At 40.4% G+C, this 18,601-nt stretch overlaps 1 protein-coding gene across 2 annotated transcripts in view; it reads right to left on the bottom strand.

Moving 5' to 3' along the window:
• The window catches only part of NETO2 (neuropilin and tolloid like 2), a 31,146-nt gene extending 12,797 nt beyond the window's left edge, over window positions 1-18,349 (bottom strand). Inside the window, exons 1-6 of one of the 2 annotated variants that reach the window (XM_066557743.1) lie at window positions 18,214-18,349; window positions 6,250-6,306; window positions 4,656-4,796; window positions 2,588-2,836; window positions 450-494; window positions 233-360 (exon numbers count right to left, since the gene is read on the bottom strand). In XM_066557743.1, the coding sequence (XP_066413840.1) occupies window positions 233-360; window positions 450-494; window positions 2,588-2,836; window positions 4,656-4,796; window positions 6,250-6,306; window positions 18,214-18,247 (654 nt within the window). In that variant the 5' untranslated portion in view covers window positions 18,248-18,349. Of the gene's footprint in view, window positions 1-232; window positions 361-449; window positions 495-2,587; window positions 2,837-4,655; window positions 4,797-6,249; window positions 6,307-7,079; window positions 8,174-18,213 lie in introns of those variants that run through there. The other variant, XM_066557742.1, reaches the window with a different exon arrangement.
• Between the last annotated feature and the right edge of the window lie 252 nt (window positions 18,350-18,601).

Raw genomic sequence — 18,601 nt, forward strand, 5'->3', positions numbered from 1 at the left:
AAACTGTTCTCACAGTTATTTGGTATTTGAAGCTTCAAGTAATAGGAAGCCAGCACTATGGACCTATATAAATTTAATTTCAGAAACAATTCTCTCTCAGGATTTCCTAAGCCACTGCTACATGACTCACTTCAGTAAACTACAACATTATGCAAATCACAGTTAGTGACCATTACCTGTTGCTGCTGCCACAGAAACCCATTATATACTGAATTATCTGAACAAAACCCACCTTAGCATTTGGAGTGGCTTTAATTGTCCAGATACAGTCAACTGCTTGTCCTGGTTTTGTTTTTCCTTCTTGTTCTACTTGACTGGAACGTACTATTCCATCAGCTCCTGAGAGCTCAAACTGGCAGTCTAGGGACAAGATAGACCTTGCTGTCAAATGCAATATGACATTAATTTAAAATTTCATGTATAAAGAAATTGTTACTGTAATACTATACCTGGGATGGGATTTAAAATACCTCCTAGGTAAGTGAAGTCAGGATCTGTAATAGAAAGAAGTCATGAATCACAAGGGCTATCAGTGCTTGAGAATCACTTCAAGCTTTAGTATTATCTGCAGATTATGTCCATTTTTTATTATGTCACAAAAAAAATTGCCAGAAAGTTTACTGAATCAATTGGAGCATATAAAGACAAAGTTTTTTTAGATGAGAACATTATTCCACAAAGATTGACCTTATCTGAAAAACATAATTCTACCCTGACAGCTCAGATTTCTAGCATAACACCAAAGATTACTATTCAGTATTTTGTTCCTACATTATATTCTGAATTTAACTGCATTAGTTTTCACTGAAACTGCTGGAGCTCCACAAGAGTACAGGGGATCTTTCTCTGTGCAAAAAGCTTATTTAGATTTATTTTATCAGACTGCTGTCTATGTAGTTCTGAACAATTTGAACTGAACTTAGCAGAATATATCAACACTTAGAAATTCCTACCTGCTCTTTAGAAAGTATGGGAAGAAGGCTGCTCAATCCTAAAGGTACTTTTCCCTGATGAGAACATTATTCTATCTCTTGTATTAGGCCATGCAGAACAGCTCTAGACATGGTTTAGGGCTTTCTGTTCTATGGAAAGAAAGCCCTAGTTCATGCAAAAGTGCACACTGGTTTGGTACAAAGTTCTTTTCCAAATGAACGTCCAGAGTTTGGCTCTTTCTGTTATTTTTTCTGTAGAGGAAGTTCTTCACTTCCCCTAGAATGCCTCAGTCCTGAGCTTAAGACTCAGCACAGTTCAGAATATGCCTTCTTTGTCCTCTTTTTATTTACCTATAGTGAAAATCTGTGATCACTATATGCAAAAGGTTTTCAACCTTCTTTGTAAGCTGATTTTTTTATGAAGAGGAGTATGTGCTTATGTTCCCTTTCATTTTCACAAATGTAAAATATTTTGCCACACTTCACATAAACGAAGAGGAAGGAAAAGAAAAATATCTTAGATCATAGTGATCATAGATCACAATGTTGTAATCTATTGTGAAAATAATATACAGTTTAAATGTATATTTAAAATTCCAGCCCTGCAACTATGGTAGTTTAGTTTTGAAAGGGATGTTGATGAAATAAATGGCTTCAGAAATGGACTCAGCACAATGCACAAGTACTGTCCCTGTGAAAACATTTTATCATGTAATTCCCAATGGTCACCATGTTAATCTGAAGTTTCTGAGTCTAAATCCCTAAGCAGTAATATATAATCCTGAATTGTGTTTTCACGTGCTCTAGGGGTGAAGATAACATTAAGAAGTTATGTTTGTGTATACATTTATCGAAGTGGTAGAGCTGGCATTTGTATATTGCCTTTTGCCCCAAAGGACAATCAAATGCTGATAACTACATGTGTAGTATCTATGAATACAATAGTCAAGCACTGCACAAGGACATCAGGTCAAGTTTTCATGTAAGAAGGATGCCCTGCCAGGTCTAAGTAGCTCCACAGAGCAGATGTAATTTTTGTTTGTCTAAAGGCACTGTCAGCACATTGTCCTCTCCTTTGCACCTGTGAACTACACAGCTCTTTGAGCAAAGAGCAGCTCTGTTGTCTGAGCCCAAGGGTTGAGGGAATGCAGTTATACCGAGAGCTTGTGCTTAGACTGTGCAGATATTTGCTCTGGGTTTTCAGAATGGAGATTTAAAATGTTTTGCATCAGGCTGGAGTGCTATTGTAAATTGGTTCAGGTGTTTTTGTCCAGTGCCTTACATGCCCAGAAGAGAGGCTGGTGAAAAGGCAGCTCTTTGCATACATTGTCTTTCCTTTCCTACCACTGGTGAAACTGGCACAAGTAGAGAAATGAAGAAGGATGCTGCTGAAGGCTTCAGCATGAACAAGCTCAACTGTCTTCCTCACTAGCAGACTACAGACCTGTAATTTCCTTCAGTCAAGGTTCCCCCAGTGTTTTTAGCCACGTGCCCAGTAGGATTAGCAGGACTGAGACTGTGGCTATCACATTGTCACTGTGCCTCTCTAAGTGCCCATGCTGAAATGCAGCTCTAGGCTGAGAGGACAAACACACCCAAGGAGCTCAATGGGAGCAGATAGTCATTAACTTCAGCAGAATTTTAGACATCTTTACCTGGTATAAATGAGTACTTTGCTTGAAATCCCTTTCCTTCCAGCTCCTCATCAGAAATAAACTTGATCCACATGAATCTCCCTGTTGATCTAATTAGTGCAGGACTTTTCAGACCACAGTAACGATTAATGAGAGGGGAGAACCCAAAAGGTCCATCCCGAACCTCCAGGTGATCAAACCGACATTCAAATGAGGGTTCTATGTAATAAGGTTCATCAAAGGTCAACTCAATTCTTTGTCGTGGAGCAGCTAGACATAAAAAAAAATTGAGCAAAAGATTAAATGAAGATCTTGATAAAAAACACAAAGACATGAATTAATGAAGAGACAGGCTTCCAAAACAGCAAGATAAAAAAGAAACTGGAAACTTCTCAAAACACATCTGCAGTCTGCTACAAAAAATTTAGAAATTATTTTCTAAAAGTTACTTTTGCATAGAATCATACAAAATTTTTTGCTCGCTCATCTTAATTGTTGAAAATTCAGAAATCACATTAATGCAGCACATATAACAGATATGAACATATATACAAAGGTGTTCAAACAAGGTTAAATATTAAGATATAAACTAAAACAAGTGAAAGCAAAACACATAAAAAGGGACAAAACCACTGAGCTATGCAGAAAAGAATGGAAAAGAGAAACATAGGAAGAACTACTCAATATTTCTTAAACATAAAGTCCAAATTTGTAGATCTTTTCACAGAAGACATCTTTTATTAGAATATTCAGAGAAGTCCAAGTGCTTCATACATGTCAATGATATGCAGGTGGCTACAGATGTTGGTGAGTGTGAGCTTGTGGCAGCCTAACATCAGGACTGGGATCAGAGCTGTGACTCTCACATCTGTGGTTTGGATCCCAGAATTTTCTCCTGTGTGAATGAATGGCTTTAGTGTTCCTCATTCCTGGCATCAGCTGTGCTGCGTGAACCTCCCGATCCTGGCTGGCTCTGGAGTGACAGCCCTGAGGAATCACACGCTGCCTGCTTGTCCTGAATGCCAGAAGGATTTTCTCTGGCATCTCCAGCCCTCCCAGCAGACCTTCTGCCTCACTCACAAGAGCTACACGTATTTGGAGCTGCTGGCAATGTTGGCAGTGCTCTGCGTGAAGGAGCAGATCTTGGCTAGAAGTTCTGGAGGGCCTTGGCCCCTCTCAGGCACCCGGAGTGTTTCTGTGCGAGGCCTGAGGAGAGCTGGAAGCTGCTCCTGTGGCCCAGCCCTGCAGCAGGACAGCCTGGCTGCTCCCTGGGGCACTCCTGGGCAGGAAAGGTGCCAAGCCAGGATGTGCATGGAACAAGCAAAAAGGAGGGGATTGTGAACCACTGCTGTGCTGTACAAATAAAAACTCATCAAACTTCATTACTTGAAATATTTCAATTAATTGATATGAATCTGATGATTAGGCTGACTAGTATTTTTAGCTGACTTCAGTGAGGTTTGGGTGCCTTCTAATAGGAGGAAAAATAATTGGAGTGTCTCAAGTCTTGCAGCCTTTATTTAAGATATTCTCATTGGAATATGGTTTTATTCTAGTTAATGACATTTTTTTGTCCTCATCACATTATTTTAATAGTGACCTCAGCAGTGCTAACAAATCTCTGTATTTTTAGTACAGTGCTATGGCAGTCAGATATATCTTTTTATTAATGAAGGACAGCATAAAGGTTTTCTGCTGGTGAGATAGAACATTACAGCATGGTATGAAATAGCCTTCATCTTTTGCAATCTATTATTAGTGCTATAAAGGTAACAAGCTACAATTTTTATCTTACTAATTCCATATCTTCATGGATTACAGTAGATATGCTGCTCCTTTTCCTGGCTGTGAGGATATGTTTTATTCTACATAGCTAATTTCTTCATGTTTGCATTTCTTATTTATTTGTTGTTATTACTTGAGAGAGAAAATTTAGCTTCTTGTTCAAGTAAATAACTGCAGGATTCATTATATTATCAGTATGGCCATGCAATACCTTACAGCAGGGTAAGATGACAGTTTCAACAGGTCAGGATTTTCCATTTAACAGTAAGATTACAGCATAACAAAAGAGAAATGAAGCATGTACCTTCTAAGATGTAGATGCACTCTTGATTGGGTGGGTACATGTTTGGGTAGTTTGGTGAAGCAAAATGTCCTCCATTACTGGTCCGGACCCAGTTGTCACACTGGGTGGGAGGAATGCGATTCACTCCAATGTTTTGCCCACCTTAAGCAAAAAGCAAAAAAGTGATCAAATAAGTGATCTGCAAGCATGCAGATTTGATAAAGTAAAATTCTGGCATGACACATAGCCTATAAAGAAGAAAGTAATTTATTTTGGTTGCAAGCCCTCTTGCAAGGGTCTCATTAATATCTATCAAAGAAAATCTTATGTTTAATTTTGTGGTGGGGTATATCCTAAAGATATCACAGTTTTTAAATATCAAATATATCCAGAGACTGGATATATTGGAAAGCAGAAGGAGTAGTTTTTTTTTTTTTTACTCAACTCAGTTCAGGTTTTTGATACTCATCTTTCTAACTTAAATAGTCACAGTGGCTGCCAATAACATTATTTTATGGGTTATGTCATCTCCATTCCTATGTAAATATAATCAGAAATATTTGTCAGCTTTCATTGGTTTTGACCCTGATTCCAGAATATGCTAAGGTGGGATATCTATTTACAGTAATTTGTTGGAATACAGGAAGTTTGTAACAGAATGAATTTCAATATGCAAATACACTAAACACAGCAATGGCAGTTAATGAAATTCCTAGATTGCCCTGGTAGCTAAAGGTCTCATTTAGGATCACAGTTCCTCTTCTGGATGTACAGGGAAATGTGTTCTGGGACTGAGATGATGCAGTTTAGTAAGGTAATTCTTCATGCTGGATCATTCACAGAGCTTGGTTCAGATTTCCTCATCCACAGAGATGAGGTTGGGAATCTCTGACATTCTTAAGTACCTTTGGCTCTTCTCCTTGGTATCCACAGAATTGGAGACAGTAAGACATAGGATATGTATTTTCAGCTAGGTATTTCCTAGATCTCACAGGGTACTCATAGTGTTATTTATATTTACACAGTTTTAATTTGCAGACCTGTGAGAGGACATCCATGCTGGTGCAAGTCTTAGATTCCTCCAGTAAATTACATCACCTTCCACTGGTACCTTGACAACTTTTTGATTTATGGGGGTGAAAACTTTCTCTATTCTGCAGAAATTTTTCAAGGAAATTCTGTAGGCGACAGTTCAAGGAATTCTTCTCTCTTAAGTGTAGGTAATCCCACATATGAAAAAATAAGGTTTGTGCAATTGATTCCTTCCCCACTCAGCAGGCTTCAAAAATGTTTGTGGGTGGACTATTTGAAAAGCTTGTTGTCAGATACAGAAAACATGAATTTCTGTGGTGGTTTCTTTCCCACCTCTAACATCTAAAAGTGTAGAACTTTACCCGGGAAAGTAAAACTTACATGTTCTTTGTGACTGCGTGGCTTTGTTCATTTGGGAGAAAATGCAGCAAATGGGGGAAAATGGAAAATCCTGCAGTTCATCCTGGTAATTCAAGAGCTATTCATATCTGAATACAAACATTTCATTTCACTTATATTGCTCAGTTAAAAGTTATAAAACTGTTCCATTTTTTGAGAGAAAATCATCAAACTAAAATTGTACCTTGTGTCTTCTGTGCAACAGCAATGCCTTCCACTACCAGGATTGTTACAAGCAACACTGATGAGAGAAATTGGACAGGAGAAACATCAGAAATTCTTCAAAGTTATAGACCATTTTCTGCAGTCCCAGTTCATGCAAATCCTGGCATCACTGACCAAAACAACTCAGAACATACAAAATGATGTAATTAATTCATTTGTTTTCTTTAAAATTTCAACTCATGAAACCAGTGCAGTCTATGTGCACCGCTGGTCCTTCTTCCAGGTTCCTTAAGAAAGTGTGTATGAGAACAGCAGTTCGCTGTTTGAGGGGACTTATAAGAATATTTTCTAGATTTACATGGTATCTGTTGTCTATAAAACTTTTATATCCTGAAACAAGATGTTTCACTGCTATAATGAATCATATTTATCCTAAAACTCTATTTGCATAATGTGTGCAAAAGACTTCTCCAGCTTCCAAGAAATTAATCTGGACCCCAGGAGACACTGCATTGTCTTAACCCCTCCATAGATTTCACAGATTTGTGCTTGCAAGAGTGGTGGTTGTGATGCTGCCACACAATACCAGTGATTTCTGCAAATGATGAGGTAGTAGAAAATGGGCAGATGCACATTCTGGAGATGCACAACCTCCCTCTTTCTTTCCTTCCTTTCTGGCTGTTTTACTTTTGGCCTTTCCTTTACATTTACACATTCCCTGCACCCAAGAAGCATCCATATGAAAAACTCCATATTCCACAATCCATCAGCAATTTTAAAGCAGCCTTAATGTTTCGATTGTCCTAAAATGCTTTGTCAACTTTGTCACTTCAAATTGTTTAGGATTACCAGGAGGGAGAAAGAGAATGAAATCAAGTAAATTAATATGCCACTCTTCAAATCTTCCATTTGCTTGCATCTGGAGTATCTCAGAAATTCTGGCCACATCTCTTACAGAACTACCTAAGCAGGCCTGGACTGCCCTGGACAGAAGGCAGCTGAGGGGAGATAGGACACAAGTTACAAAACCACAAGTATCACTGAGATTGAGAACTGAGCAACTACTGCTTGTCTCTTCCAGTAGAGAACCAGGGGCTGTGAGACAAAGCAAGCAGGAGGCATGTTCAAATTAAACAAAGATTTTTCTTTTTTTTCTTTCTTTTTTTTCTTTCTTTTTAAATGCACATAATTCATAATGCATCCTTGAGGTAAAAAATTCTGTTTCAGAAACCCCTTAAGCCCTAAGTTGTTGGCAGTCTGGGATGTATTTGGGGCAAATATAATTTGCTCTATTTTTATACTCATTCTGCTTTTATATCTCTGTAAAAGAAGATACCAAGCAAGATGGACCTTTGATTTGACCTGGTATGGCCCTTCCCATGTTCTTAATCTACTTGTCAGGCAAGCATGGCCTTAGCACTGCAGGGCAAAAAAGAGATTTCAGCAGGAATTTTATTGTCACTTTCAAGAAATTAATTTTATTTTCCGAGCCTTCCTGCCTTGTTGCTCAGGCATTTCAGTGGCTCAGTTGAAATGGCATTTTTTCCATCTGTGCTGTTCCCTGTGTTGCTGTTGGACTTTGAGCCCTTTGGAGCTGCAGAGTGAGCATGCACTGACTGTGAACCACAGCGATCTTGTCTCAACTCATCCAGATGCTCCTCTAACACTGGCATGGATATATCATCTTGGGAAAAGATTAAAGGAATCAAAGTCTGCTCCTGAAAGTGTCCATCCAGCATTTATGTTTTATTTTGTATGTTTCTGCTGCCCTTTCTTCTCTCTACCCATACAGAAGTAGACTGTGTTTCATTCTGAAACTTTCCTCACCAACAACTGCTTTTTCCTGTGTAAGTCAGTTCATAGCTGTGGGTGTTTTCTAAAATACCATATGGGTCTTGCAAACAAGTGCTATGTTCTTAGAAGCTTATTTGATTTTTAGGGATGGATTATGTTAGAGTAGGTGAAGATTTAAGCAGTTTTTCAATTTCCATCTTTGCAATAATTCTGCATTTTCATCAATATTAATATACTTAAAAATATACTATCTGTCATTATCCAAATACAAAGCAGATGCTGCTAATCATAACTGACTCACCCTAAACTGAAAATTCCTCCTTCAGAAGAAAGTATCTAGCACCCATTACTGGTATTCAGTTATGGATGTTCACTAGTCTTTAAAGCAATGAACAAATATCCCATCTTTATTAGCATATGATTGACATTAGTTTTCAGCTGGTTTTAGTTCTTACTATTCCTTACATAGATGATATTATTTTACAATTATTTACAGTTTATTTTTGCAGCTTCTCTGTTTAAACTGTACACTGAAGAATCTGAGTTTGTGAGTTGCATGAACTTCCAATGCATTTGTACTCCTGAGATCACTTGTCCCGAACAGAGAATCTTGACAGTGGTTATAAAGTTGTCACTCTCTTTTCTACACTGGTTTTGGTGCAACACTTCAATGTTGACTTTTGTTGCTAAAGTAAAGTGAGTTTCCCCAGTCCTGTGTAAATCATGTGGCAGTGTTATGTTCTATTGAATTCACCTTTCTTAAAGATGTGCTGTGCCTACTATCTGTTTTGCAAGGACAGAGCAAGCTCTGTGTAACTTATGCTGCTTCTCAAAATGCAAACAGAGCTTTCACTTTTTTTCTTAAAGCAAACACACAGAGAAATGTAAGTGAAATTAACATGTGACTAACAAAATCAATGCAAATAGTCACTTTCAAGCAACAGTGAAAAATTGAGGGTTTGTTGGTTTGCTTTGGTTTTTATTTAGTACAGCTCTTTCCTATGGCTACCACTGTTCCAATACACTATTTAAAAAAATTTTCAGTATGCATTGACATTTATTTCAGTGATTGTACTGGTGGAAAGAACATAAGAATAGATGTTCTGTTAAACTAACCATTGATTTCCCTTCTTGCTGATGTGGATAAAGCAACTATCCCCCTAAAAGGACTTCAGAAAGCCTGATTGGCTTTCACTAGAGCTGTGCTGTTTCTATAAATAGTCCTGTATGTGTGTAAATGCAAACAAACAGAGCCTATTCCTTGCAGAGCAGCATGGATATGCAGGCAACTGCAGAAGATATGGGTTGAATATTTGTCTGACTGGCTTCTTTTGCCATGTTCTATGGATGACTGGGAAGGTATGGGCCACCTTCTGTTTGTTCCTTGCTCTTTCCATCCTCTTCAGTTTTAATCTCTTACACCTTGTTCTTGCCCTTCCCTGGCAGTGCCCATCCTCCTCATGCTCTCAACAACCCTTAAGATGTAAGGTAGCCCAGGTAGCAAATGTTCCAGGGTCTTCCTTTGGCACCACTTTTGTCCCAGCTGACAGCCTGATAAAGAGGTGTCTCTGGCTAATGGTCTGGATGTGTGCTGTCTTCATCAGTGAGACACTGCTGGCAGAAAGGTGCAGAGGACTTACCTGCTCTTCCTGAGAGTACTGGGCAGGATTGCCTGAGGTAGGATTGCCTTAAACTGAGTGCACTGACATGGCACAGTATCATGTGGGAAAGCCAACAGGAGTTAAGGGGCTGTAAACAAGGTCTATCAATACTCAGGATGAAAAGAAAAGGAAAAAAATAATCAGTCAGGATATTTTTAGACCTTTCAGACTGTTTCCTTTAACCCATTTTTGTGTGCATTTAAAAAAACCAAAGCTATCTCTTGGTGTCCTAAATTCATACTACTTCCTGGAAAAATAATTTCAAATCTCAAAGACTAATTTGGACAGTTCAAGTCCATAAGGAGGAAGATGTCTAGGGAAGAGATAAATCCTGGAAGTTGGTGCAGTAGAGAGCCATTGCTGAACCACTGTCCTGGGACTGCAGCAGGGCCACAGTCACAGCAATTAGAACAGACATGAGAGACTGAACCACTTTCACTAACAGTCTTGTAGCACTTCCAGAAGGATGAAGAATGATCTTCTTATTTCTAATAAACTGCAATTCAAATATTTATTGTGCACCTGAACTTGAAATGGGACACAGTATTCCTCTGCTCCTTTTTTCCTCTTTGAAAGCCTCTCACAGATCTCTCTGACATGACTACTCTTCAGTGTGGATGAAAGATAAGTCTAGGCTTAGCTCCATAGTCTATTATGGTACAGGAAGCACAAGTAGTGAGTAAAGATGCCACTTGAACATGGCTTGCTGATGTAAGCAACAGCACCGTGCAGGATTGCACTGAATATCAAAGGGATTCTAGGGGAGAGCTGGGTGTTTTGTTTTCACTGGAGGAGTATGATGAGAATTCTCCCAGAGGAGCCTGAGCTGTGGGACACTGACCTTATGAACTTAGAGATACTTAGGTGAGAAATGTAATAAAAGTTAGTGCTTCTGCACCTTACAGTGAGCTTCCCCATGACGATCTGTACCCTGCAGAAGAGGCCATCCTTAAGCCAACAGCAGCATGCACTGAGGCAGAGATTGAGGAGCTTTTTTATTCATGATCTGGTATTTGTACTTGTATTTCATGAATTATGGTGCACACTCTTGTACTCCTATTTAAAGCTCTGATAGTTTTTACCTGTGTGAGCATGAGCTAGAAACATAGAAAAAGCAGCCAGCTTCTGTCTGTTTTTAAAATAATGGATTTTTCATTTTCTTCACTTCTTTGCATTAAATATTTTAGATCACATAGCCTGCAGACAGCTGTATAAATTTTGAAAAGTGAAGACACTAAACATACAATTCAAGTTCTTCCTATTCTGTTGCTAAAGTAGGCTTACAGAATAACATAAAAGAAGCCCCTGAACTGGTGTAATAAACTGCATTGTTTGCAGAAGTCAAGATGTTCTTTGTTGGCATTTCCTAAATTTTATAAAGTAAATCTAAGCTAAAAAAGAAAAATGAAGGCAATTTCTGCATTGGAGTATACAGAGGGAGGTTCACAAATGTGTGGCTCCTACTTCCCTTTAAAAATGAGAATACTATAGTTAGTTTTGCAGTAAATGGGTGCTCAACCCAATACTGAGAAATCAGCATGGTGCTTGGATAAACAAGTGCTTTAGGCTGCAAATCTGACATATGTTTGTACTTTATGGCAAACACATTCTTCAGATTTCATGGGATCCAGTTCAGCTCTCAGCTCCCTGTGATCTGTCCTTCCCCTGCTCTTTCTGCATGCTCTAGGGACCTTCACACAGAGACAACAGACTCGATTTGCTGGGTGGCTCTGAGAGCAGTGTCTGTCTTCAGTGATGCCAATGGGGGATCTATGCATGCAGGGCAAGCTGAATATCAAACTGGGCAGCAGTCAGGCACAGCTGAGAAACATTCCACCATGTTTTAAAATAAAGACTTAATAATTTAGAGTATTACACATTCTTAGTATAGTGGTAGCCAGAATCCTAGGGATAAAGATGACAGACTTTGCTTAAAGCAGGATTCATTGGATCTCTGTGCTCTGCTCCTCGGATCAGGCAGCACCTTGTACACACACAGTCCAGAGGGATGGTAATTGGCAACTCACTGGTCATGCATGTTGGAAGATCTTGCCAGGATGCCTGCTTCTTTCTGGCAGATACAGCCTGGAGTAACAAATGCTTGATCTTAATTATGGACTCTGTTTTGCCTTATGGGAATGGTTCCTTTTCTGTGTGTTCTTCTTAAACTTAGCTCCTCATTTGCCCTGTGTACTAAAATTAGTGTTACTTTCAGCAACTGCTCATCACAGTATTTCAGGTTTTATATCCAGGTTTTACTCATGCATCTAAACAGTAATATTAGCTATTAATGAGTTGGGGACATTTATAATTATTATATCCTAGCCTCTTCTCTGGCCAACATTAACTACATATTTTGGTTGCTTGTAAGGACTCTGATCAAGGATTAGTTGCTGCAAAAATTCAAAGTGAGTGATTGACTAGTGGCTGGTCTTGTAAAGAACGTGTACAATTTAGACAGAGAGGTAAAGTGTCCAGACACTTTGGATTTCATGTAATTCTGTGTGCATGGTCACCTCCTTTTCTTTCAAAAAGCTTATTAACTGCTTTAGGATTCAAGCCATTTTTAGTTCAGAAACACACACTGTAAATTTCAAGGAATGAGATTTTTCTCTCTCTTCCTAGCATTTGCTATGTTTGTTAATTGACAAAAGGAATACTGGATTGCATCTGTTGCTGCTGTATTTAAGGCTGACCATTCTGTTGCTGAGGAGGAAAACATGGCAGTTTTTGAATCCCAAACATTTTTATAGTTCATACCCTGTATACATTCCTTAATCTATTGCAGTCTCAACAGAACATTTGCAGATTGGTAAAATGAGTATCAAAGAGCATTTAAGGTGGCTGCCTACAACTTATCCTATTAACAGCTCCAGTGGTTTCCTCATATTGGAACATACAGCAGGATTGTCACAGAATAAAATACAGAGATGAAGGTGTGCATCAGGCAAGACATATTTTAGCTGGTTTAAGTCTTACCCAGAGCATGCTAGTGGAGCTGCCAACACATTTTTAATCCTTCTCACAGAAGCTTGATAGCAGAAGTGGGCTTCACCAGCTATTAACGGTGACTCTGGTGCCTTCTAAGATCCAAATCTTGTTAGCCATTAACTGCCAGCAGGATATCTGAATGCACTCAGGTCTATTCTCAGATATAACAGTTTCATCTCACTCCAGCTGTTTCCAGTAAGGATTCCTCTCTTTAAGATTGTCAGAGAAACAAATTGGGACTCTATCTCTGCAGAGAAACCAGGTTAACTGATTCAGGAAGTAAGTGCAGTTCTCCCATGTCCCTTTGATAAAAATCATCTCCAGAACAATTCATGCTTGGATGGATCTGTGACAGAGTCCCCTCTAGGTTGGCTAAAAACATTTAACATTTCTGATCCTATCCTCCATTAGAAATGTATAAGCAGCTGTGAGCTGCTTCATTTTACCAGTTGCTCCACATCCTGTTACTTATAATCCATCCCTGGCTCTGTCTGCCAGCAAAACTTCTGCCAGAATAATGATAGCTTTCATTTTTAAAATAGAAACTTTCCTTTTTATATGGAAGAGCCTTTTTTTTCATCTCCAAGCTGTGTGCAGCAAGAGAACTGATGAGAAGACTGCATGTGCAAACCATGTTGATGAGAGGTTTCAAAACCTTATTAAAATATGTACACTGACTTCTAAGTTCAGATGACTTCCCTCTAGCTGACAGAGCTAAGAGCTAATCCTGCTGCATATGACTATTCTGAATACATCTTTCCCAGAAATAGCTTATTCCTAGAGAAATTGGATAGTGATACTTTTGACTTAAAAATCAATCAGATTATACCAGAGTTCTTTATCTTCTCTTATTTATTAGCAATATACTGTATTTTTCAGTGGAAATAATTTCTGGAATGTCTATTACAAAATTAGTATTTAAAGTTCTCTTCTGCTATCTTCTTTCATGTCTGGCAACAATTTATGTACACACTACAATTTTTTCTTTTCCAGCTTTTCACTCTCAGTCCCTTAAAAAGAGACTTAACTTAGTGTTCATCAATTTTACCATATGATATAGAAGGAGGTTTTGTGAAATAATTTCTAAACATATTGGCCATCCTTTCCTGCTGCACAGTGGAGTCAGCTTATTAATAACAGAAAACTGGGTGAAGCACAAAGATAATCTGAAAGAAATGTGGATTTTTTTTATTAAAAGTTACCTGCTGGCTTTTCTTGTAAAATTTACACTCACCCAACCCCATATCTTGCAGTATTTGAGGTGGCAGTTGCCCAGTAATATGTTGACAGAGGCAGCAAGCTGTTTAAAGGTAGCAAGCTGTTTAAGTTGTCCTAGACTGTAAGTGCTTCATTAGTTAAAAAAAAAACCAAATTGGAATGTACAAGGCAGATAAGCAGCAAGCTTGTTTGCAGTGTTAGAATCCCAGCTTGAATCCAAGACACTAAAATTTTGCTTCAGTCCAGACAAGTTATACTACTAGTGCTGGGTTTGTTTTGTATGTAAACTGCAAGTACTAGAGTATGTGCAATTAGCTGCTCTCTTCATTTCTCCAGTGAATTATGACTTTCTGACAGGTTCATAAATGATGAATAGCTTATAAAGTTTTACTTCAAGGGTAATTTTTTTCTCTAATCTCTCCCTGTGAATTAAACCTTAAGGAAGATGCTGAAAATCTTAACTTTTTCATTAGATAGGGATACATAATTTAGTAGTTCCTTTTGCTTCAATCCAGTATTATTCTATACTGTGGCTGCAGCCATATACATGACTTACCCACTGAAATTTGCTATTAATATCAATGTAATTGTAACCAAGTTGTTCTGTAAAAATTTTAGCAGTCACTGTCATCTATGTCTTAGGAAAATGAGGGAGTTAATGTATCTGAAGTTATGCTTCAGGGTGGTGCATTTTGAATATGAATTTTGTATGTGTATGAAGAGCAAGGTGTAATACACACCACCAAACACTTGCCTTGTTTTTAACACTGCAGCTTTTTGAATCCTGTTCTGCAGTTACTTGAGTTACTTCTGCTGAACTGCTTAGCACTGCATGCAGTTTGGACCTTCACTTTTTTTCAGTGCAGCAGAAAAGGTGGAAAGCAGATACTGTTCAAGTAAAAAATAATATTCTGACTTCACTTGATACTGCCTTTGTTAGGGTCACTGTAGCTTCTACAGTCAGTACTTTTGCTTTTGGCTTTAATGAACAAATCATGAAACTATTAGGAGATTTTTGAATAACCTTTTTTTCTGCTGTTTTCAGCTTTTTGTGGCATTATTACACCTTTTGGTTTTGGAAATAGGCAGCCATAATTTCTAGCTTTTGTGTGGAAGGAAGCATTACTTCCTAACACTACTTGTTTGTGAGAAATTAACTGTTAAAATCATGCCAAAATGCAAATGAGGAGCTGGAGCAGAATGGCAGGAAGTTAAATCATAGCAGTCCACATTCTTGCAACCTGATGGAGTTGCAAATAATTCTGTAGTTCACTGGAAGGTTGGGAATGTACCAGTAATTTGTTCTACTCCTGGCTGCTTGTTGAATTACTGGGTCAGAAGCTAGAGAATTCTCTTTTTGGCTTTCTAAATTAATCCAATATATTAACTGAAATAGCCCAAAACTAATGTAGAGGAAGGATTTAACTGACAGCTTGTACAGTTTCTTAAAGCAAATAACAGCATATGGAAATGAAAGAGGGAGCAGATTTGAAGCATGGGAACGAGCCCTTAGCAAACACATTTTGGGGGAACACCAGGTATGAGGAAATTCAAGGTAGGTATATTTACTTCCTCAGCCCAACAGGGGCATGGCTTTATTATGAAAGCAGCTGCTTTTCTCTCTCATGAAGTGGAGGGCTCTGGTGCTTTTCTGTTGTAGAGCAGTTGCATTTTGCAAGCTGTGCCAGGCTCAGGGAAGGATTCTAGCGTGCTTAAGATGGCATTGAGAACTGAAGGCAGGAGGCAAAGGCTTTGTCCTCCAACAGCCCAAATGCAGCAAGCTCTTGGCCTCCAAAGGGTTCCAGAGCCCACAGAGAAAGCAGGTGGGCATTGGCTGGGCTCCACCTGAGCAAAAGCTGCAGCCACTGAAATCTCAGGGCTGTCGTGCTCTAGCAGCGCTGCCACTCAGCACTGCTGCCTGGGAGAGCTGGAGGAGAGCAAAGAATCCAGGCAGGATGATGGGCTCAGGATGAGACTTTGAAAAGTTTTGCTGAACACTACAGACAGAGACAAAGAATTACATTAAGTTTTTATTTAAATAGTCCTTGATATTGATAGCTGAGGAAGAACAGATGAATAGCTCTGAACAAGCTTAATATAAGAAATTCCAACTACCACAAAGTATGAGGGGCTCTTTTCTGCCCTGAGGTAACAGCCACAAAATAGAATCTCTGTGGATGACAGAAATGTATACATACACGCTCTGTTAAGAATAGAAGATGTTTCTAAGAAGTATTAAATAAAATATGACTTCTCATGATACATTAAGCTTCATAGTACTTTGCATGTGGTTTAGCAAAACTCCCCCAGTTCTGCACATGAAGCTATTTGTATGGAGGAAAAAAAATTACTGCCACAGTAAGTAGGGCTTCCATGCAGAATTTAAGATGCAATTTGTAAAATATGGATGGTTACTTTGAATTTTATTCCCAGCAGTTTCCTTCTGGAACTGAATGTATACACCTATCTAAAGGAATATACTTTTTTGTTTCTGATTAGGTGTAATAATGGGACTATGTAAGGATTTCTATTGAAGCAGAGCTAAAAGGGAGTTTATGATGCTAAGTAATGATAGGTTGTTTCTGTAGTCATGGCAAGGGATGTGTTTAGAATACTAACCGCTTATTGACTAATGGCTTTGTGCAATTTATGGATTATGAATAATACAAAAAACTTCCTGTAGAGGGACTTTTTACCCGGACACTAGTGTGATCATAAAAAAATATACAGGTCTGTTCAGTGGAAAACCTGTACAGTCAATTTTGCAGCAATCACATATTTTTGAAATGTCATTAAATCTGCATGTGTATAAAGTATTTAAGTAGTAGATACAACAGTTGTATTTTATGGCTGTTTTATATTGGCTTCTGATATTTAAATATGTTACTTAAAAGAGGCAGTAGAAAAAAGAATCTAAATGCTTTGTATTCCCCGTGTAAGCCATATGTTCCTACGTTGTCTAAACTCAGTGAATGGTTAACAATATAGAGACAGACATTTATTAAGAACAAGTTTCTTCTGTCTCTCAGTTATGATGCTAATAAATGAAAAATATTTTTGAAACCCTAAAGACATAAAGTCCTTCATGCCAGGAACATGAGATTTTATGGCCCATGGAAACATTCTGGATTTAAAACAGACTTCTTTAGAACTTTCATACTGTGGGAAGACATCAATGTATACTCTAAACAATTCTCCACTCTGCAGTAGTGCCTTGTTGGCTTCAATAATGCATGCAGTCACAACATCTCCTAACAGAATAATTTAAAATAACAATCATCATTAAAAATAAAACAAAACAACAAGACTGGAATCCCCATCAAGTCTGCTATTGCTCAAGAAGATACAGAATGTTAGAAATAATTTCTTGAGGCACAAGGTTAAGTGTCACATCAAGATTTCTTTCCTAACAGAAACCCCTGGCCCATTGTCGAGCTGTATAAATAACAGCACAAAGAAATACTCGGATGAGGAGCCTTGCTCCGTTGTTTACCTCTGAACAGAAATAAGTTAGAAACAAGATTTAAAAGCCTCAAGAAGAAAAACACAGGTAAACACCGGTCAGTGTGTAGCTTGTGACTCAGGTGACTCATTTTATGAAAACCTTGCTGAAAACAGACCTTGTTCCCTATAACAAGTGTGATAAGCTGAACAGTGTGGAGCAGCTCGTCAGGAGAGTCACGAAAGCAGAGAGTATTTTTACTGTGAAAAGACGAGCGTAGGATTCCGCCGGTGTGTCTCGGGAATATACGGGTCACCGGGGTAGGGTCGCTGCCACTGTGACCCATCTTTCTGCAGGCTGGGACCCCCCCGAACCCGAAGTGTTCCTAACGGCGGGATCCCCCAAACCCGGGGTACGGAGGTGTCCCCGCCGCTGGGACCTCCCAAGCCCGAGGTGCCGAGGTGTCTCGGCCGCCCGCCCGCCCTAGCGGGACCGGGGGCAGCCCGGGATGGGTGCGGGCTCCCGGCCCGGACCCCGCTGGGCTCCGGCAGCCGCGGCCCCGAGCCGCAGCGCTGTGTCTCGCGTGGGGCAGAACGGGGCAAGAGAGCGGCGGCCGCAGGGCAGGGACGCGGGGCCGCGGGGCGGTGCGATGGGGCGGTGCGATGGGGAGGCGCGGAGCGCCGGCAGCTGCCCGGGAAGAGCAGCCCCGGCAGAAGCGCGGCGGCCGCCCCTGCCCAGCCCCCGCGCCCGCCGCTCCGAAGTTTCCGTCGGCGCAGGGAGGGCTCCGGGGGCAGCGCGGGGCGGCCGAAGGGGCGGCGCCGCCGGGGGTACCGCGGTCCCCGCTCCGGCGGGGCGCCGTGCCGCCCGCGGCTCCTACCTTCCAGCACCGAGCAGAGTTTGTGCAGGGCCATTGTCTCCCGGCGGCGGCGGCGATCAGCGGCGCTCCATGGCCGCGGCGGTGCCCCCCGCGAGGGCGCTGTGCCCGCGGCTACGGCTCGGCCCCCGCCCGCCCGCGGCCATGCCCGGCGCCCCCGCGGGGCGCGCTCAGCCTCCGCCGCCCGAGCGCGGAGCCGCCGCCGCGCTCAGTCCCATCGAGAGCGGGGCGCGGCGGGCTCCGTCGAGGCTGGCCTGCCCCGGGGGGCTCCACGCGCGGCGCTCGGAGCGCAGCCCGGCAGCTCCCAGCCCGACTGAAGCGGCTGCTGCTAAATGAAGCTCATTTAAGATGTGAGGGGTGTTTGCCTGGATGAGCCGCTTGTACGCATGTG

The sequence above is a fragment of the Molothrus aeneus genome, chromosome 11 (assembly GCF_037042795.1).
Source record: "Molothrus aeneus isolate 106 chromosome 11, BPBGC_Maene_1.0, whole genome shotgun sequence".
Lineage (NCBI taxonomy): Eukaryota > Metazoa > Chordata > Aves > Passeriformes > Icteridae > Molothrus > Molothrus aeneus.